Source organism: Puntigrus tetrazona, unplaced genomic scaffold (genome assembly GCF_018831695.1).
Source record: "Puntigrus tetrazona isolate hp1 unplaced genomic scaffold, ASM1883169v1 S000000148, whole genome shotgun sequence".
NCBI lineage: Eukaryota > Metazoa > Chordata > Actinopteri > Cypriniformes > Cyprinidae > Puntigrus > Puntigrus tetrazona.
In genome coordinates, this window is record NW_025047824.1 from 3,275,251 (window position 1) to 3,296,851 (window position 21,601).

The 21,601-nt window shown below is 41.2% G+C and overlaps 1 protein-coding gene across 1 annotated transcript in view; it reads left to right on the forward strand.

Annotated features, from left to right (window-relative positions):
* LOC122332703 (collagen alpha-1(II) chain-like) overlaps positions 1–21,601 on the forward strand; it is a 31,703-nt gene that overhangs the window by 3,527 nt on the left and 6,575 nt on the right. The window contains exons 3-44 of the mRNA XM_043230075.1: positions 1,546–1,562; positions 1,803–1,835; positions 2,901–2,933; positions 3,029–3,082; positions 3,450–3,566; positions 3,831–3,908; positions 5,615–5,659; positions 6,543–6,596; positions 6,816–6,869; positions 7,632–7,685; positions 7,903–7,956; positions 8,653–8,706; positions 8,792–8,836; positions 9,339–9,392; positions 9,995–10,039; positions 10,119–10,172; positions 10,942–11,040; positions 11,684–11,728; positions 11,864–11,962; positions 12,296–12,349; positions 12,717–12,824; positions 12,914–12,967; positions 13,281–13,379; positions 13,469–13,522; positions 14,018–14,116; positions 14,222–14,275; positions 15,924–15,977; positions 16,091–16,144; positions 16,606–16,659; positions 16,745–16,789; positions 16,867–16,965; positions 17,093–17,200; positions 17,434–17,487; positions 17,845–17,898; positions 17,979–18,032; positions 18,544–18,597; positions 19,414–19,521; positions 19,612–19,665; positions 19,743–19,796; positions 20,325–20,486; positions 21,113–21,220; positions 21,332–21,439. Coding sequence (XP_043086010.1) covers positions 1,546–1,562; positions 1,803–1,835; positions 2,901–2,933; positions 3,029–3,082; positions 3,450–3,566; positions 3,831–3,908; positions 5,615–5,659; positions 6,543–6,596; positions 6,816–6,869; positions 7,632–7,685; positions 7,903–7,956; positions 8,653–8,706; positions 8,792–8,836; positions 9,339–9,392; positions 9,995–10,039; positions 10,119–10,172; positions 10,942–11,040; positions 11,684–11,728; positions 11,864–11,962; positions 12,296–12,349; positions 12,717–12,824; positions 12,914–12,967; positions 13,281–13,379; positions 13,469–13,522; positions 14,018–14,116; positions 14,222–14,275; positions 15,924–15,977; positions 16,091–16,144; positions 16,606–16,659; positions 16,745–16,789; positions 16,867–16,965; positions 17,093–17,200; positions 17,434–17,487; positions 17,845–17,898; positions 17,979–18,032; positions 18,544–18,597; positions 19,414–19,521; positions 19,612–19,665; positions 19,743–19,796; positions 20,325–20,486; positions 21,113–21,220; positions 21,332–21,439 — 2,834 coding nt within the window. The remainder of the gene's footprint in view (positions 1–1,545; positions 1,563–1,802; positions 1,836–2,900; positions 2,934–3,028; positions 3,083–3,449; positions 3,567–3,830; positions 3,909–5,614; positions 5,660–6,542; positions 6,597–6,815; positions 6,870–7,631; positions 7,686–7,902; positions 7,957–8,652; positions 8,707–8,791; positions 8,837–9,338; positions 9,393–9,994; positions 10,040–10,118; positions 10,173–10,941; positions 11,041–11,683; positions 11,729–11,863; positions 11,963–12,295; positions 12,350–12,716; positions 12,825–12,913; positions 12,968–13,280; positions 13,380–13,468; positions 13,523–14,017; positions 14,117–14,221; positions 14,276–15,923; positions 15,978–16,090; positions 16,145–16,605; positions 16,660–16,744; positions 16,790–16,866; positions 16,966–17,092; positions 17,201–17,433; positions 17,488–17,844; positions 17,899–17,978; positions 18,033–18,543; positions 18,598–19,413; positions 19,522–19,611; positions 19,666–19,742; positions 19,797–20,324; positions 20,487–21,112; positions 21,221–21,331; positions 21,440–21,601) is intronic.

Sequence of the window (21,601 nt, forward strand, 5' to 3'; positions counted from 1 at the left end):
CAGACAAATGCAAAGCTGTACTATTTCCTGGAAATTTCACAGATTATATATATATATATTTATAATATATCTATTTTTTTGGTATAGTTAATCTTATTTTCCGAATTCAGACTAGATCAATCCAAGGTTTCACGTAACTGAATTAAAACATTTCTGAATAGTTAAGAAGAAAAGAACTTTTGAGGCTAGTCGAAGTATGGAGGCATTCGCTGACCACATCACAGCTCTGGAGATAGATCATGGTGCTTGTGAGAAAACATCTCTGAATACATAATCCGGTGAGCCTCCTGCCGCTCACATCTGCTTCAGATCAAAGCCGTCTCTCAGTGTTTGCTCTGCTGTCCCGCGGTCAGATGTGAACCGAACACCGCTCTCTGACTGTCGTGTTGGTGGCAGGTTGTAGCTTGCCCTCAGTTCATGTGTAGGTAAACTGTGATCTTTTATAATTATGTCTCTAACTCTTAAGCATTGTAACGCTAGATTTATAATGTCAAACCTGACACCGTGAACCTAGGTTTGGGGCTTTATCCCTTTCAGCTGAGATAGAGTTCCTGCCCTGACCGCTCAGATTATACAGCTCTGACGAGTTTTAGATCTATTATGACATGCACAAGGGTGAACGACAACAGGCCACCAACTCCTTTAAAATAACAGTACATTTACGCTGAAGCAGTAACCGTTAGGAAATCCTGCAGGACCAAGGTTTAGCTCCAAACATAATTAAACACACCTGAACCAACTAACCAAAGACTTCACTCGTAAGAGACTTGTGTTGGAGCTAAACTCTGCAGGACCTTCTAGATTGAGGATGAACATTGTTGATTTATTAAGCAGCTTTCCTGACAAACGCTTCGGGTTAATCCAATCTTTTGGTTTATCCAGTGATTCTTAAAGCAGGAATGAGCTAACCTCCATGAGTGTTACTTTATAATGTTACAAAATGGACAAAGCTATGCTTTTAACTCACCATTAACAAAGAACTGAATAGAGTATTTTACTGTTAAGTAAAACTAAATAGCAGCTGTGAAGTTTTGGTCTTGGTTTGTGGCAGATTCACAACAGCCATAAAAAGCAAACAAAAGCATTATAATTAGAACAGTTTTAAAAATCATGTAAACAGTTTGAAAAGCACCCTGAGGGACTTTTAATCAGTTCTCACTAACTCGTTACATAGTCATTTGCGGAAACAATCGTTCTTGCTAAAAAGCAATAGATGGGTGCACATGTCTGAACGTGTGTGTCACGGGTAATCAGAGAACCTCCTCAGATACTAGACAGAAGTCTCACTGTGTATGATATCTGTGGGAGATACGGACATGAGCAATGAAATCATTACATTCATAATCGTTATGCCTGAATACATGCACCGGTCACAGCAAAAAAAACGACATTTATACGCCTTGGAGACTGGAATCTGAAATAAATGCAGTGGATGGGACCTGTCAGGTCATTTTTGCTCTACCAACAAATCAGAGCTTAGGTTTGCTTTTATATGATGCTCTTTTAACACTTTTTTTTTTATCTTTCATGCCGTGATAATAACAGGCTTGCCAGGTGCTAAGGTGAGTCTGTGTTTAATGTCTGTTTGAAAGTGTTGTAGGTTATGATTAAGTCTCAGGTTCATCCTGTCTAGAGATGCTGTGTTTGGTCTGTTGTTAGTTCATCTGTACATGTGTATGGTGTCTTAATCCAAGCCGTCTGTCTTCTCTTGGTTTTTTTTCAAATTGAATGAATAATATCATTAAAGGTGTAAAATATTTTCTCTAATGTGTCTAATATCATAATTTCTCATTGTGCAACAGGGACAAAAGGGAGAACCAGGAGACATAACAGATGTAAGCTTTAAACTGATGTGTGTGTGTGCGTGTGTGTCTGTGTGTGTGTGTGTGTGTGTGTGTGTGTGTGTGTGTGTGTGTGTGTGCGTGTGCGTGTGCGTGTCTGTGTCTGTGTCTGTGTCTGTGTCTGTGTGTGTGTGTGTGTGTGTGTGTGTGTGTGTGCGTGTGCGTGTGTGTGTGTGTGTGTGCGTCTGTGTCTGTGTGTGTGTGTGTGTGTGTGTGTGTGTGTGTGTGTGTGTGTCTAGGTAACCATATTTTGGGTACAAAAAAATTCCATAAAATGTACAGTAAAAAAGCCGGCAGCGATGGTTGCCAGAACTTTGCCAGAAAAAAGTAGCAACATTTAACTTAAATGTACATTTCTGTAACTGGTATAAAGTTATAAACTGGTATAAAAGTGTCATTCATGCAAACACTAAACACCATCACGGTGAATATGCGATAAACACTTTTAACAACATTAGATATTGTATGCAACTCTAAAACATTCTGAGAATGTCAATTTATGTTTTTCCCTGTAAATTATAATTTTTTTTTCATGGCCAAAAACGGTATCATCAAATTGTCTCAAATGGCAGTTTTTCCCTGTATATTATAAGGGAAGTTACTCTTTTGCACAGTTTTTTTACACTTAATGTCACTGTATTTTTTTACTGTGTCGTTTGAAGTTTTCTCTTTACTCTTTTGTGTTCAAGTACTTTTATATTTATTCTTGTTTCTAAAAATAGTAGAAAAATAAAACAAACAAAGTTTTTGTTTGTTTTTTCTTTTGAAATTGCAAAAATGTTATGGGTTGTGTTAGCGTTAGGTTATAATATGTATAGTTATCTGTAAATAAAAACATTAGCGTAATGACCCCATTCAGTAAAGGTGTGTGTGTGTGTGTGTGTGTGTGTGTGTGTGTGTGTGGATCTACGAGGAGTGTGTCAGCTGCTTTCATGGCCCTAATGATCTCTGCCAGATTTCTGAGTGGATTCTGTGGATTTTCATCTTCATCTTGTGTTTGTTTGAAACGGTAGAGCCTCTCGGTAATTAACTCTGACGCTCTGTTGATTTTTCCCCCAGGTTGTGGGACCGAGGGGTCCGTCCGGTCCTATGGTACGAATACTTCTGGCATTCTTGGGATTCTCTGAGTTTGCTTTAGCGGTGCTGTTGCAGCATGCTCAGTTTGCTTTCTCTGCTTCACCACACAGGGACCTCCAGGAGAACAAGGGCCCCGAGGAGACCGAGGAGACAAGGGGGAGAAGGTGGGCTTCTGCTTCAGCCTGCTCTCTCTAGACTAACACATACCAGAGAAGTGCACACAGAATACAAGACGTCTTATAAGAGAGAGTAACATATTTGTGATTATTGTTGAAGACAGTCCAGTCCTGCTATAAGTTTACTTTGAGCTGTAAATGCGGTAAATGGAGCTTTTCCAATTGAATGTCTAAATATATCGCATACGTGCAAATATGGTGGAAAGTGGACCACTTTACCTGAAATCACTGTTTATTACAGCCCTAAAAATAGCACAAGAAAATGGCATTCTTTGACAGGCTATTGAACTAATGGTGTGTGGCTGCCGTTGTTGTTTTAGCTGACAAACACAAACTGCACTGGGACTCAAATCAGTTTTTTCTGTCTTTAGGGAAGTCCGGGGCCCGTGGAAGAGATGGTGAGCCGGGGACCCCTGGAAACCCTGGACCCCCTGGACCGCCAGGGCCGAACGGACCTCCAGGCCTCGGAGGAGTGAGTATTTATAGACACAGTGTTCAAATAAAACTTACTCCTGAAATCAGATGATATGCACCTGCTGAAATGCAGTGAAATATGCTGCCAGCTGATAGCGTCAGGACAGATGAGATTCTGATGTTCTTCAGCAGAGACCTCCACCGCTGCTTCTGATGTTCATCCACATAGATCTCGAGCAGACAGCAAGCCACCTGTGTGCTTTAGGAATATGTATGTATGTTTTACATTTTGTTGATTCTGAATGCCTTTGCTCTTCTCCAGAACTTTGCTGCTCAGATGGCTGGTGGATTTGATGACAAAGCTGGAGGAGCACAGATGGGAGTGATGCAAGGACCGATGGTGAGCCGCACACCTGAACCCTAACCCTGACTATTGTCTTGCTTGGTTGGGGACACTTAACTTCTAGTGACTATCGTTGAATTGACTACAGAGACCGTCTCTGCATTTAATAAGAAATTGGTCACTCTCTTCATTATACATCCCTGTCATTATACTGTACAGTGCTTTGATGCAACCTGTGTTGTTAAAAGCGCTATATAAATAAAAATGATTGATTGATTGATATTGATAAGCAGCAAATTAGGAGTTTGCTGAGGCAAAAGTCATGGGTATTAGTTAGTTAATAGTTTGAATTGGTCACTAAACTAAAGTGCGAGATGGTTTGTTGTTGATGACATCATCACAGTGATGCACAGATTTCTCTGGGTCATACCCATGAGAGACTAGCTTTCTGTATTTATACTAAGTTCTTATTATAAAAGCTTTTTTTGAGATTTACATTTAACCACTTCAGACAGCATTTGTGAAGGAGTTTGGAATGAAAAACGCTCAAAGACTGCACCGAGCAGAAGCCTTGGTCTTCTACAAAATACATCCTGTGCAATGAAGCCTGCAGTGGCTTTAGTAATTCACTTTGACCTCTCAGAACTATGTGGATAATTCTTAAAATTGTTAGAATATCATTTTTATGTGTGTGAAATTAACAGAAAGCAGATGATTTAAAACATGAGTTCTTAAGAACCGATTGCTGAAAGAACCATAATGAATTAAAGTTTTTATTATTATTATTATAAGGCTTAAAGTTTAAAACAGCGTCCCACTCTACCTGTACTTTCTCTATTGGTGCATTGGGACTAAATATATGTTCACTGTGACATGCCAACATTAACTACGACAGCTGATTTGGATATGAGCAGCTCTTGTTAATGATGAAGGTTCAAGTCCAGCCTGCATCCACTCTCCCTTCATTTTTCTTCCTCTGTTTCGTTGCTTATCCAATAATATATTGTGCTGTGATCAATCTGATCCAACCTGACCTTATTCCTGAAAATTCTAGATAATTTTATTGCATTGGAAAACTAGTCCCCATGAAGCCACTAGAAGCTCAGTGAACTAGTATACCGTTGAGAATACTAGATGATCTTGTTTACAAATAGGGCTAGTTTTTTGAATATAAATTAAGAAGACACCTAGAATTGAAATAGATTGTATTGATGGTCAAAATGTTCTATGTATATTTGTGTGTAGTGTAGAGTGTGTCTCTTCAGGAGACTCCCGCTGAGTTCACTTACACATCCGCTGCTTTAAACAATAAGAGTCATTCAGGAGCTTGGCCCCATTTCTTCTGTGGTTTCAGGAAAAGCTACCTAAATATCCCATGTTTTTTCGGTTGCTGCTCTGAAGTTAGTAATATCAGTTTAAAAGTAAAATGTCAAATATTTGTACATATACTCAAATGCAAAGGCATCTCAGTAAGAGACCCTATGGAAAGTCCCCCGGTTCAGAACCATTATGATTATTACCTGTCTGAACATGGCTGATGGTTTTTCTCAGATGAATTATTATCTGTGTTCTGATCGTCACTTTTCTTCATGCCACTGGTGAAAGAGCTCTGAAAGATTTAATTGGTGGTAAGTCAGAAAGGTTTAGCACTTAAGCTGAATTCTCCGAGTGTTTCTGCTCCAGCGAGTCGCTCTCATGTCCCGAGGCTCCGAACTGAAACGCTGAAAACACTCACTGATGATGTTACTCTGTTTGTTCTTCAGGGTCCGATGGGTCCTCGAGGACCGCCAGGCCCCAACGGATCTCCTGTGAGTGTGTTTACTACAGAACATCCCATCCCTGTGACATATCCCATAATGAGTAAAATACAGTCAGTGTGTTTTATCCTTAGAAAGATGTGCAGAAATAGTGTGTAAAATGATACTTTACTTCCCGAAGATAATAATAACATGTCACACACACACACACACACACACTCTCTCTCACACACACACACACACACTCTCTCTCACACACACACACACACACTCTCTCTCTCTCACACACACACTCTCTCTCTCTCTCTCTCTCTCTCTCACACACACACACACACACACTCTCTCTCTCTCTCTCTCTCTCTCTCTCTCACACACACACACACACTCTCTCTCTCTCTCTCTCTCTCTCACACACACACACACACTCTCTCTCTCTCTCTCTCTCTCTCTCTCTCTCTCTCACACACACACACACACACTCTCTCTCTCTCTCTCTCTCTCTCACACACACACACACTCTCTCTCTCTCTCTCTCTCACACACACACACACACACACACAGGTTAGCACTAGTAACTTTCATCTTGTCCGTTAGCTGTAGGGCTCTATCCTCATTCTGCTTTGATGCAAGCAGTTCATTCATTTCATCTCTTTTCTCTAAACACAGTTTACAATTTTTTTTGAAATTTTCAAAAGCAGAATTTTTTAAAATGTTTTTTGTTGATATTAATTATACTGTTTACATCAAGGGTTACATGAAAACCAAGTGATAATCTTGGAAAAAGTTTGTCTGTATACACAGACTCATCCTGTGTTCCAGGCAGAAGCCGTCTAATAATACTTCTTCTCACTGTACACATACTGATCATATAAATATTGTTTCTGGCATGAGATTGAACACAGTCTGATGTGATTTGGGCTCATTTTTGCTGCAGGGCCCGCAAGGATTTCAAGGAAACCCTGGAGAAGCCGGAGAGCCCGGATCATCCGTACGTAAAAGACCTCATTACTGACGATTACAGTCAGCCTCCCGGTGTGCTAATGCTGCTTCATTTAGCCACAATCATTCTAATTGAAATAAGCCCCTAGATCTTGTATTTGGGTCAGCAAGGTGCACGGCTCGCTGGACTCGGCTCTGAATACACTTCAGCATTGTTCTGACCATCATTCTCGTGTCCCGGTCTCACACTTGTGTTTTCTCTCCACAGGGCCCAATGGGTCCTCGTGGCCCCCCGGGTCCCTCAGGAAAACCAGGAGATGATGTAAGTACTCTTTCCGCTTAGTTTCTTCCTGATAGCATTCAGGATAAAGAAAGTGTTTGTACATCCCACTGAACGCTGTCACAGGTTACGACTATAGCTCCGTGAGCTTTCTCTTTCTGAAACACACGCCAAGGTGTTTTTCCCCGCTCTGCCGTCTCCAGCTGTTCTTCTCTTCAGACTCCATTCCTTCCATTTCTCCTGCCCACATCACACACCATACACACACGTCACCAAAGATTCCTGCGTCTGAAAGTCACTGGTGTCAGTACGGCAGTAAACACCTTTTATGTGAAGTTTAAAAGATCATCAGTAATCAGCAATATTATCTTTTTTATCGGCACTGACACTGTTGGATGAGAACAGAATTATTTCATTTTACTCTTTTCAGCTACTAATTAAGGCAGTAAAAATAAAAAACTGATTCAAAATGTTAAAATAAATTGTAATAGAATCTAAATGATATTAACGTAGCATTAAATTGAACTGATCTGAATAATGACTTCTGTAGAGCTGCTTTATAGCTGAAGCTGAATTCAATTTCTGCTGTTATTTATCGCTGTGTTTATTGCTGTGAAGCTACTTTGACACAATCTATATTTTATAAAGTGATGTAGAAATAGATAATTGCGGAAAATGATGTCCAGCTGCAGCTCTGAACGGGTTTGTAGTTACACTTTGCTGCCACCAGATGACATTTGAGCACAGGAGCGCTGCTCAGAGTCTCATTAAAATATTGGTGAAATCTCTGTGTTTCTCTTGTAGGGAGAAGCAGGCAAGCCTGGGAAAGCTGGTGATCGTGGACCCTCTGGGCCTCAGGTGAACCCTTTATATTAAAACAGCGTTAAAGCGCTTGATCCGTGTGAGAAGAGCAGCGATGCAGGGACTGCTGCCCGCGGCGCTCAAGCTTTTGCCCAGATGTGAGACGCTTCTGTGGACGCAGGCCAGGGACTGAAAGAAGAGACGTCTGAATGCTTCCATTCACCTCATACCTCTCTCTCTCTCTCTCTCTCTCTCTCTCTCTCTCTCAACGCAGGGATCTCGTGGATTCCCAGGAACACCAGGTCTACCTGGAATAAAGGGACACAGAGTTAGTGCACTTTTTCTGATCCTTAAAACCAGACACACAAGTAAAGACAGCAAACATCCTTAGCTATAGACCTCCCCTGGTGAATAATTAACTCATCAGAGGTAAAGCCTTGAGAATACAGACAGGAATAAAACTGTAAGGTTTACTGTAACTTGTAATGCTGAAGTGGAGAAAACTCTTTAAAAATATCTATTGGAATTGAAATCTAAAGATGCACACTTACAAAGTGTGAAAAAATTACGCTTCCTTTACATTAGTATGAAAGAAGATGTGTTATAAATGCAAAATAGACCAAACGCGTGGAAAACAAAAAAAATCGATGTCGAATTTTAAGACCCTAACTCAAACATCTAGAGTTACAGGCATACAAACAACGCAGCTCAAGTTCCTGAGGGACAACTCTTTCTGTCTAGTGCTTACTGTCACACTTTATCATCTATTGCTGCACGCACCAGGCCTGTCAAGTAAGGGTTTCGATGGCAGTGGAAACACAAGCAGGAGGTGTTTTGTACCGTACCGTACTGAACTGACCTCAGTTTGACCCCCCTAAACAATTTACCCACTACATATTTATTTCATATTTTTTCTTCCTTCGCTGTACATGTCTGTCTTTCTTCAATCAAAGGTTGGGAGCTCTGGTTGAGTTGACGGTGGTTTGTCTGTAGGGTCTTGTGTTGATCTCTGGTGTGTTTGTAGGGTTATTCAGGTCTGGATGGAGCTAAAGGAGAGGCCGGAGCCACTGGAGCTAAAGTATGACTTTCACTAATCACATTTCCATCATGACACATTTGTGGAGCTGTGGTTTTGACCATCTCTGTCTGTCTGTGTCTGTCAGGGGGAGTCTGGGTCTTCTGGTGAAAGTGGAGCTCCTGGACCGATGGTAGGTGTTTGTGCTCATCTGCTGTCCTGCTGTACAAATGACCACAGCTAGAAACCTGAGTTGTTTGTGCCTGAGCTGATGTCAGATTCAAACAAACGTCAGTACACACATGATAAACACTTAATTTCTCCTGGCAGGGTGTCTGATCACGAGCATCCCAGCTCTCAGACACTGCTAAACTGCCATAGGCTCATGTTCATCAGCATATACCAGACAAGAAAGTGAAAAAATACACCATTACAAATATTGCAACTTAATTTCTCTCACAGAAACATGCAAATGCACATCAGATCTCTCAGAAACTCAGCTGCTTCTCAGGTAGTAATTAGATCAAATGGAGAGCGTTTCAATTTTAGTTCAATATGAACTTGATTATTGCTCATCAACTCATCCCTAGATCTCTAGATCCCATTATTGACTTGTTTTTATTTCTCCAGACAAATCTTTTGAGAAAACTTTAGATAAATGAAGTGTGTGTGTGTGTGTGTGTGTGTTTCTTCAGGGTCCTCGTGGTTTACCTGGTGAACGAGGACGTCCAGGACCATCTGGAGCTTCTGTAAGAATCACTCACCTTTTTATCAGTAGCTTGTAATGTCGCTAGTAACCCCTACTTTGAAATACCACACTAGCTTGCTGGTTCTCCTCATGCTTATAGGTTTTCTGATCAACTTATTTTCAAATGTAGGGAGTAAGCAATATGATGTACATTTTTTGTGTTTACATTTCTATCCACTGTAGATAAAATGAATAAAATCATAATCTTTCACACAACAACACTACAGCAGTTTTTAATACAATTTTTAATGTTGAAATATACAGCATCTATAAAGTAATGAAAAACTTGCCCAGATAGCACACCTACGTCTGCAAGATCTGTTAAAGAGCTCTGTCTACAAACGTCTTGACATACATTCTAAATCATAAACATCTTAAAGACGTCTATTTGACATCTGAAAGGAGACGTCCAATAGAAGTATTGCAGATGAGCAAACAGCCTAAATAATATGTCTTGCACGTGTAAATGCAGACTCAAATAGACGTCTCCTAGATGTTCATTGAGTCTTGCTCTCTTTCTCAATCACACGTCTGCATGCTGTGTCTCAGGCCTAGTGTTGCTTGTGTGTTCTGATGATGGTCTGTGGTGTTGTGTTTGATCAGGGTGCTCGAGGGAACGATGGAGCTCCTGGAGCTGCTGGTCCTCCTGTGAGTCTTCTTCTTCTGAGGCAGTAGCTCTCGTTTTCTCTGAGGCATTGTGTACAGCTCATGTTGTTTGTCTTAACAGGGTCCGGTCGGAACGGCTGGAGCTCCAGGCTTCCCAGGATCCCCCGGTTCTAAGGTGAGACATCCATTAATTCTGCCTTTCTCTGTCATATGTCTCTACACTGCTTTATTATCGGTGTATTTCATGTATGTCATGGGCATTCACAAACAATAACTACTCATGAATGTCGTATCCAGTGATAGGAAAAATGGTGTTATAAATAAATGACTTTATATATTTTTTTCAGTAACGTATAATCAAAGAAATGTTTCCCTCATTACAACGCTGTTACCGCTATTGACCGTTACGGACAATAAAATGTGCCGTTACTATAATTTATGATGATATTATTATGATTTTATTTTTCAGTCCATCTAAATGGGTGCACATTACATACCATAAACACTTTATTATATTTAGTGTCTATTTCATTGTTTCAGCATTTAAAATTGGGCGATTACTTTTGCCATTAGATTTTTTCGGGGGGGTTTTAAAATAACACAATAGGTACTTTCCCTTGTAGTTAGTTACTTTAAAATGATGTAACTCAGTTACTATTTGTGGGAAGTAACTAGTAGCTATAACTAATTAGTTTTAACGTGCCCAACATTGGCCGTATCCATCATTACATATCACTTTAGACTGTAAGGTTATTCAGATTCTCATTTTTCTGTTATTAAGAAGCACACAATAAATTTTATAATATTTATGACTACTTTTTATGACCACATTAATACAGATGAATGTATGACCCAGGCTCTGGAAATGACATTGAAAGTGTTGCTGATCTTCAGCAGGAGTAGTTGTGTTCAAGCAGAATGTCATGATGTTTTTTCCTTCATAGGGTGAAGCAGGACCTACCGGAGCCAGAGGACCTGAAGGAGCACAAGGACCCCGCGGAGAGTCAGGTGTCCCCGGATCCTCAGGACCTTCTGGAATTTCTGTGAGTAACCACTGAAAAAAATTTGTACAATCAAAAATGACTCCAATTACTATATTCATTGATCACCATCCCCCCTGTGCCCTTGAACGAGGTCAGAGGTTACTCCAGAGGTCACTGTGGATAACAGAAACTAAAACAATCTGCTGTTGACACAAACAGTGAAGTTATGTCCTGAAGATGACTGAAATGAAATACATGTCACTGATGCCATATCTCAGGATGGACAGCAGTGAAGGGTTTCATGTGAAATAAACTTTACAGCTAAGAGAATTAGCTCACAGGTTCTGAGCAGGGAATGTGGATGTAATGAATAGATCGCTACAGGTGTTATACAGAGTCAGAGAATACAAGTCTTATTAGAGGCAATCAGCAGAAGACGAGAACAGAAGATCAGATTCAGAAGAAAATGCAGTAAACACAAAACACAGCTCCCCCCAGTGGATGATGGGATTCCTGTTGAAGTGCACTGGTCTTGTCCCGTAGACAGATGAATTGTGTTCCTGAATTTAATCTATTTTATTTTGACTTGGTTACTCTGTTTTAGCTGGGGTTATTCTGAGAAGAGTTTAGCAGCAGATTGAACACAAATACTGTTGTAGGATCTGGATCTAGTCTCAGACCGTGTGCTCTCTCTCTTCTGCAGGGAAACCCCGGGACTGATGGGAATCCTGGAGCTAAAGGATCAGTGGTACGTACACCTGCGTGTAAAGATCGTCTGAGAAACACTTGGGAGAATCACTAGCTGTATTTCTCCAGCAGATAGTGTAAGGATTGGAGCTGTTTGTAACCCGGTTTGTTAAAGCTCATCCGTGTCGTCTCACAGGGTGCTCCTGGTATCGCTGGGGCTCCTGGTTTCCCAGGCCCTCGGGGCCCTCCTGGACCTCAGGGAGCGACTGGACCTCTGGGGCCCAAGGGACAGTCTGTGAGTATCTGGGTCCATTTCCAGTGATCAGTCTTCAGACAGCCCTTCACTTCTCCAAAGAAACCCAGATCTGGACTTGACACCAGGTCTACGTTAACGGCCGGTTAACTCTACTTTACACTAAACTGTTTTAATTAAACGCACACTGAATCATTCCACGGCTCACTGATGCAAATAGAGATTTTTAATGTGTTTAGAATGTGTTTTGATTTTATTACATTTCTATATTTGTTTCATTGATTTTTTTCAGAAAGTTTTCTGGTCTGTTATGATGGTGTTGATATTAGATGAGATTTTCTCTTATGTGTGAGTTTGATGTGTGTTTGTGTTCAGGGTGACACGGGTCTCGCAGGCTTCAAGGGTGAGGCTGGACCTAAAGGAGAAATTGTGAGTTTATATTCACACTAGAAGTCAATCATAATCATTTAACTGCATGAATAAAAACATAATTTGCTGCACTGTATTCTACAAACAAAGAAATACAAGGAGAAATGCACTGTAAACCCTTCTTGTTTTCTTAAATAAAGCAATGTCACTTTAAAATAAAACTTTTTGTTTACATTTCTATTTAGCATGTTAAATGTAATTTGGTTTTAACTAAAAAAAACTGACCTATTTTACAGCTGAACAGATGCAAGTGAAAAGTAATTCAAATCTACTATGTTTGTGTGCGTCAGAGAATGACATGTTCGTAAGTGTTTTACGTGAGTTAAATGTGTTGCTGTCATAGTTAAATGAAGGATGGTTTGTTTAGGGCAACGCTGGGCCTCAAGGGGCCCCTGGCCCCGGTGGAGAAGAAGGAAAGCGAGGACCCAGAGGAGAGCCTGGCGCTCTTGGACCCGTCGGGCCGGCCGGAGAGAGAGTAAGACACGGCTTCTTCATCTTTTGTTTATACTTTATACTGCATCATGTTATAAATTAGATTAAACAAGGATGACATGTTTTCTGCAGGGAGCTCCTGGTAACCGAGGTTTTCCTGGACAAGATGGTCTGGCTGGACCAAAGGTGAGACGCCTCACATGTTTAAAATGCATAACACATGTATAGTTTTTCAGGAGTGTAGAGATCATGAGCGAACAGGAAATTCTGGTGAATAAGTTCTGGCTATGTGCCTGGAACAGAAGTAACGTTACTAGAAAATTAGTGACAAAAGTCAAATTTATGTGTCTAGTAGCGCAGATGAAGAAATGCATTTTATGATGATTGACATCAGAGAGTTGATATTGTCCTTCAGTCTCGACTTTACTATTTCAAGCCATGAGAGGCATGTTTTATTTGATGAATTCAGCATGAATTGAGTTTCTGGCGTGTGCTGCAGGGTGCTCCGGGCGAGCGGGGATCTTCAGGAGTGTCGGGACCTAAGGGAGCCAGTGGAGATCCGGGCCGGCCTGGTGAACCGGGTCTGCCTGGTGCACGGGTAAATCAGTTCATCTGTCTGCTGTGTAAACGCTGTAAACTAGGTTTGATGATGATTTTACATCAAACCTTGTCATGATGTCTTTGCAGGGTCTGACGGGACGCCCGGGTGATGCCGGTCCACAGGGGAAAGTTGGTCCTTCTGTGAGTAAACATCTCTTGTACATGACTGTTATGCTTATATTTTGACTGTATTTTTACATACAAATTTTTATTGTATGGTTAATAGGGAATTTGACCATTGCAACTGTAATTCAATTATAATTTCAGCCAGTCTGCTTTTTAAATATCAGACTTATTCATTTCACTCTGAAATTGTTAATTTTACAAATAATTACAAAGAAGAGGAACACGTCACTTTGAATTAAACATGAAACTTTGAAGCAGAGAGACTGAAACAGTCTTTTCTTCTAAATGTGTACTCCTATAATTTTAGTTTTATTCAAAGCAAAAGTAGAATAGTGAAATGGAAAAACCAGCCCTTAGTCTGTTAAAGGCATAAAGTCTATTGTTTTCACACCAGCAGACAGTCCTGAAGAGTCATACACATACTAGAGAGTCTCACAGAAGACTCGTGTGCTTCTGAGCTGTAGTTGTGTTAGTGCTCTGAGTAACTGCAGCGCTCTGTCGAGGGTGTAGGGTGCTGCTGGTGAAGACGGCCGTCCGGGCCCCCCGGGGCCTCAGGGTGCTCGCGGTCAGCCGGGAGTCATGGGATTCCCTGGACCCAAGGGAGGCAATGTAAGCCATCCAACTCTCGTCCATACACGTCTGTTTTTTGTTATTAACTGTGTTATTTATTATGTTTGATGTAGAATCGCTGAAGGCATCTTCCTCTCTCTGCAGGGTGAAGCTGGGAAGTCTGGAGAGAAGGGCCTTGCTGGAGCTCCGGGTCTGCGTGTAAGTTTCTCCATGATCCTTCATGAACACATCTACACATCCTGACTGATCTTCTGGCCAGGACTGCTGGTGCTGGTCATTAGTGATGCCAAGCTCTCTTGGCAGGCATGTCTTTCTTCCAGCGCTAAAACAGTGGCTTGTTTTAAAAAAAAAAAATGGGACATTTGATTTTGTATATTTGAGTCAACTTTATGATTTTTCTAAACATACATTTGGGTAAACGGTAATTTAGTGGAAACTAGTAAGTTAGATATTATAAAGACAACATGCTGTTCAAAACTAATGACTGGTTCTATTTCAAGCACAGCGGACCGTGTACAATATAATTCTTAATGATTCTTTAAATAACTATAAAGCAGTTGTTACGGTCGTCAGGGAGGTAACTTGTTAATGTGCCAAAGTTTCTGTGTCGCAGTGCATCTGATCTCTGAAACATATTCAAGAGTTTAGTTTGAGGACAGCGCGTCTCTTGTGTGTCAGACAGACACTGAGTGCGTAAAATAAAAATGTGGTTTTACATTTTGGTCAGATTCCTCTTTATACTGCAGCTCCTATTTATACATCATCTCTTCGGCCCGTCTGTCTGTTGTAGTAAACTGGGTGTGTTTTGCACGTCATCAATCATGTCTGTGTCTTCAGCTGTGGATGGATAGAGGAGAACTGAGGAAGTCATCTGATCCTCAAGCATCCACACAATCAGAGAAACACTTAAATAGTATTAGAACAGCATATTGCATGATGACTTGGAGAACTGATGCTTGATTCAGCTCAGGTGTGTTTATGTGTATATTACCCTCATTCACTATTCCCTGTATTAGTCCACTCATTCAGTTCACTTGAAAGAAGGACTGCTGCTTTGGCATAGATTGCTTGCTGCTTCATAATCATTTGAAAAAGGTAGTAATTAGATTCAAGGATTTATCTTGAATTCTGTCACAGAGTTTATGTATAAACCATAGTTAAACCCATTTAATAATCAATGCACAGTGAATTTGTCCCTGTGTTATATTATGCCATGGACGAGTGCTTTGTAAAATGAATGGATGTCTTATTTAGCTGTGAGCGCCATCTTCTGGTAAAACACGTACATTTATTCAGTCCACGACACACTGCATTACAGGGACACTGCCTTTTGAGTGATATTACACTCTAGCCTTTGCATGCACACTGTACAGTGGTCTCCTCACACTCCCATTGACACATGCACCTGGTCTGCATGCACACTGGAATTGAGGCCCTTTTTTTCTTTCTTTTTTTAAATGTGCAGCATTTGACAAAGCTTTGTATGGCATTTGTGATCTGTACTGGAAGCAGAAAACCACATTAGGGTGTCCTAAATAATCTGAGCCTCTACATGTTTGACCTGCAGCACTATGAGGACATGCCTGTATCACTATTTCTGAAGAAAATGATGTCAAAATACTAAATATAAGGTCAATCATACAGTGAGAAGCAGAGGCTGTGTTTTTCTCCAGAAGGTTTGAGGTGTTTTGCCAGACGTCTGCAGTCTGTCTGATGCTGAGATTAGGGTGGCATTATAATATGGGCACTGTGCCAACAAGCACTGAGGTCTCTGACACGTACAAACACACCTCGTCTTCAGATCTGATTCCTCTTCTTCAGAGTGAACAATGTCTGTTCTCTGCAGGGTCTGCCTGGGAAAGATGGAGAGACGGGTGCTGCTGGACCTCCTGGACCCGCTGTGAGTGTGTCTGCCCGTACACCTTTCATATGAAATAGAGCTGAATAGAGTCTGATGATGATGATGATGATGATGATGATGATGATGATGTGGTGGTGGTGGGATGTTGACAGGGTCCTGCAGGAGAGAGAGGAGAGCAGGGTCAGCCTGGACCGTCCGGCTTCCAGGTGAGCTGCAACGCTAGTCTTATTCATCTCCCAGTCAGCTTAACTACATTCATTTATTTCAGTATTTATTTTTCATTTATATAAGTAGCTCTGTAAGCTAACAGGTTACATTGTGATCATGTCTTGCAGTCATTGTACATTCACTGTCACAGCTTAACAGTTAACATTAACTACAGCAATATGATGAGAGATATGTGTGTACAAAAATCATTCTGTAGAGAAAGATAATTATTCCCATCCGTCTGGATATTGATCTTGACAGCAAAGATCCTGGAATAATGCTGAATATTACAAAATATATATTTTTTTAGAAATGCTCATGTAGCACAACTAGCTGTAGAGTTACATATTCATATCTTTAGCTCTACAGCTAGCTGTGCTACTTGAGGATTTATTTTATAAATAAAATAATGAACAGTTTGGTTTAACACCAAGTTTGCGGGATTTTTTGATGTTTGTAGGGTCTTCCCGGACCCCCAGGGCCCCCCGGTGAGGGCGGTAAACCTGGAGATCAGGTGAGAGCAAACCTAGCTTTACGTGTCTGTCCGCTGGCTGCACACAGAGGTGTATTAAAGCCTGTGTCTGTCTTCGCTCGCTCAGGGTGTTCCTGGAGAGGCAGGGGCCGGAGGGGCCACCGGACCACGCGTGAGTCTACGCTTAATGCTCTCTCTTCAGTTTGTAAGTGGTCAGTATTCTCGTGTGTTAACACTATTCCTCTTCAGGGTGAACGGGGTTTCCCCGGAGAGAGAGGAGGAGTGGGGCCCCAGGGCCTCCAGGGGCCTCGAGGTCTTCCAGGAACTCCAGGAACTGATGGGCCCAAGGTGAGCGGATCAGTCAGGCCCCAACAGAAACACAGCAATAGAGCAAAATGATTCATTCAACAGCCTTCACTTCAGTAAAGCTGCTGGTTAAGTGTGCTGAGGCCTGTAATGATCTGGTCATCTGTAGGGTGGCGTGGGCCCGGCGGGAACTCCTGGTGCTCAGGGGCCTCCGGGACTGCAGGGGATGCCTGGAGAGAGAGGTGCGTCCGGCATTCCTGGACCAAAGGGAGACCGAGTAAGAGCCACCTCAGATCCACCCTCATGAGACAAAGACAAAGTCACATTTATAAAACTCCGTTGATCCGTTATCTACTGATTGATTATGAAGGTTCATTCATTAATGTTTAGAAAATGCAGAAAAGACTGTTAGAAAAACATTTATTCTCCATTTACTGCTGTGTGTGCAAATATTAGCGATGCAGGTACTGTCCTGGACATCAGTAAGATCTGACCATCTGTGATTCTCAGGGTGACAACGGTGAGAAAGGACCTGAAGGAGCTCCTGGGAAAGACGGCGCAAGAGTAAGAAGATTGAGCGTCTGGGGCCAGATTTACTAAACTGGGCAAACTAGCGTTAAAGCGCAATTCTATAAAAGCGCAGATGGGAGGAGGAAATTGTGTGTGATTTACTGACGCACATTAAAGAATTAAAGATTTCCATAATGGCCTGCACAGTCTCCCGAGAGCAGAGCTAATTACCGCCTGCTGTAAGACATGCTTTATTCAGGGGTTGACACAAGCTCTTAGTAAACCTGGACTCTTATTTTTTCCTCTAATATTTTTAATATTTACTTTGTTTTGACTTTTACACATGTGGTTGGTTAGTGATGAAGGTTTATGAAGATCAGTGCTTGAGGAAGCTGCTTTGTGTCTTCACAGGGTTTAACGGGTCCAATCGGTCCTACTGGTCCTGGGGGACCCAATGGTGAAAAGGTAATAAAAACATCAGTTTATTATACATTTGTTACCGTGTTGAATGTGTAATATTAATCTCTATGCTGTATGGTCCTCAGGGAGAGTCTGGACCTGCTGGACCGTCTGGAGCTGCTGGTACTCGCGGTGTTCCTGTGAGTCTCTAACTAACTATATTAGTGTTCAGAGTCCTGCATTCCCAATAGTGCCAACCTTTTCACATTGAATCTGTATATATTTTACTTGTGTATGTAGCTGAATGCATGCAGTCATCTTCCGTTGCTCAAACCTTAGTGCAGGGGTGCCCTGCAGAGTTTAGATGTAACACACCTGATCCAACTAATGAAGTCGTTCAGTTTTAATTGAACACTGTGAAGTATTTTGAGCAGGGATTTAACTAAACTCTCCAGAAACTGAGGTTGACACCCCTGACTTATACCGACCTCTGAATCTAAGTTTCATCAGTCATACAGTTCCCTCATTCTGTATCTCGCTTAATACTCCAGACATGATAAACACATCAGATCTCTGGATTATTTGGATCTGTTATATTTTTAAGCAACCTGTATAATCAAAATTATGCTGTTTTAGCTAATGGCATCATTATTGGACATAGAGTATAAAACAATACTAATATGTTATAATAAAACGTTCTGTTTTTGGCAGGGTGACAGAGGAGAGACTGGTCCTCCTGGTCCTGCTGGATTTGCTGGTCCTCCTGTATGTACACTGCACCTCATCTCCACTCTTTCTTTATTTCTACTAACAGTAAAACTCTCAAATGCTCTCAGACACCAAACTCACACCAGCTGACCATCAAAATACTGGTAAAGCTGCTTTTCATATTATAGCAGTGCACAAATGAAACCCTCAAATAAAAAGGCTTTGGCCAAGAGACTAGTGGTAAAATTAGTCAATTAAAGTGTTTGTGCACATATTTTTACAGAAAATAAAATGAAGAGGTGAAAAGATGGTGCAAGTGACTTAAAGTCAATGCTTATTAATTTCTTGACTACATTTACTCATTTACAACTGTGATCTCAGTCATCAGTAAATGTGAAGGAAGATGAATTTTGTCTAATCATAAATGATATAATGGCATCAGCTCATGATCCAGAACAATTGCCAAACCACTTTTTTTCTTTCTGCCTCTTCACATGTGTGGCTTTAATGATCCTGATATTGCATCAAAGAAGGTGGAGTTTCAAAACACACCACTGACTAATAGTAGCTCAAAGGTGTTTGGAAGTCAAAACTAATTCTCTAAAAAAAGTTTATTTTGGTGAGCAGTTTTTTTTTCACTGCTGAAACAACATATCAGTTTGTTCATTGTTCCTTTTGGAAGAAGCCAAAAGGTGATGTATTAAAATTCTAAATCAAGACCTGAAGTTCATAGTCATGGATTGTATATCAAACCTGAATAGATTTAACATTTCAGTAAACTGCCTTTACATCTTGATTAATGACACAAAAGGTGTGAGTGTTGAAGCACTGACCGCACCAACACTGATTAACTGATTGATCTGGACATGTTAGGGTGCAGATGGGCAGCCGGGGGCTAAGGGAGAGCAGGGTGAAGGTGGACAGAAGGGTGATGCTGGTGCACCGGGCCCTCAGGGGCCTTCTGGAGCTCCAGGTCCTCAGGTAACTTCAGCACAATTAATTTGTTTTCCCGTCTAAAGACAACATTTGCCCTGTATTTCTTCACATGGTGTATTCCTGGTTTGGTTATAGGGACCAACTGGTGTGTCTGGACCAAAAGGGGCTCGCGGTGCTCAAGGACCTCCTGTAAGTACTAACAAGAGACTATCCTTTGTAAATGTAGATCTTAAAACCGAATGTTTAATTGTTTTTGTATTTTATAGGGTGCCACAGGTTTCCCTGGAGCTGCTGGTAGAGTTGGACCTCCTGGTCCCAATGTAAGTAAAGCAATGAGCCTGTTTACTATTACAAAGATCTCACTTAAAGGGTCAAGAACTGAGAAACCACAGTCTTCTCATTAGTCTCTATTTAAGGCAGTCTGTCAAAATGACAGCTCGTGAAATGTTCTACTCTATGACATAATAGTATGGATAAGCTCCGCCTTCACCGAAGTTCATCAACACCTGCTTCTACATCACTGTCCATTTAGCCACACCCACCGATTCTACACCACTGACTGTTTAGCTCCACCCACTGATGTCTGTTTGTTTTTGTTGTAAAAATCTTGATAACATTACAAAAAGGTCATCAGAATAATAATACTAAAAACAACACCAGTTTATCACCCATAAAATAACTGCTCACTATAAATTGCATTATTAATGCAGTGTAAAACATTTGATTAATGTAATGTGTGCATCAGTCCAAACCATATTTCTTGTAGACAGTTGTCTTTCACATGCAACGTTCTTCACACCTCAGTGTTTTTGTTCATGTTAATGTGTGTTGGTTCACGTTACTCTCAGGGAAACCCGGGTCCGGCTGGTCCTGCTGGTCCTCCTGGTAAAGATGGTCCTAAGGGTGTGCGTGGAGACGGTGGTCCTCCTGGAAGACCTGGGGATGCTGGCTTGCGTGGGGCGGCTGGGACTCCTGGAGAGAAGGGAGATCCTGGAGAGGATGGGCCTCCTGTACGTAGTTTTACTGGCTCTCATTTAGCATGGCTGTTCATCAGTGTGAATATACAGCTTCCAGTTTAACACATAGTAAAGACTGGGACACTTAGAGTGTTACTTAGAGAGATTAAATGAAAAGTCCAGACTCATTTTTGTGATGTGTGTCTCATATATGACCCCGGAGCACAAAATTAGTCATCAAAAAATTGACATGTATACATAATCTAAAAGGTGAATAAATTAGCTTTGTATTGATGTATAGTTTTTCAGGATAGGACAATATTTGGTTGAGATACTATCTGAAAATCTACAATGTTAGGGTGCAAAAATAATGAGATTTTTAACACTTTTAAAGTTCTCCAAATAAAGTAATTAGAAATGCATATTACTCATTTAAAAATGTGTTTTTATTTCTTTATGGTAGGAATTGTATCTTCATGGTACATGATCTTTACTTAATATTCTAATGATTTCTTTTGGCATAAAAGAAAAATAGATAATTTGGACCCATGCAATATATTGTTGACTATTGCTACAAATATACCTGTGCTACTTATGATTGTTTGTGCTCCAGGGACACATATTGTAAAGCATTTTTAAGTTCTTTTGTGATTGGGGCTTTGACTTCTATGCTGTTCCAGGGTCCAGATGGGCCTGCTGGTCCTCAGGGTCTGGCTGGTCAGCGTGGTATTGTTGGACTTCCAGGACAGCGTGGTGAAAGAGGTTTTCCCGGCCTGCCTGGACCCTCTGTGAGTCTCCACTGTCCCAGATAAACACACTAACATTTTGGATAGTAATGCTCACACTAACAGGAGAAACCATTCTTCAAGCTTTTTATTATCTGATGATCCCCATCACAGGGTGAGCCTGGTAAACAAGGAGCTCCTGGAGGACCTGGAGACCGTGGACCCCCTGGACCTGTGGGACCGCCTGGTCTGACAGGACCCGCTGGGGAACCTGGGAGAGAGGTACGTCACAGCCAGCCATGGTCCTGGTGATTTACTTTAGCACAACTTGTGAAATCAACTAGCGCTTAAACCAAGGAAATCATGCAAACTGCACAGTTCAGGTCTCACCTAAATGTTTCATTCATTACATTTTGCACAAATCCAAATGGGAGGTTTTGCACG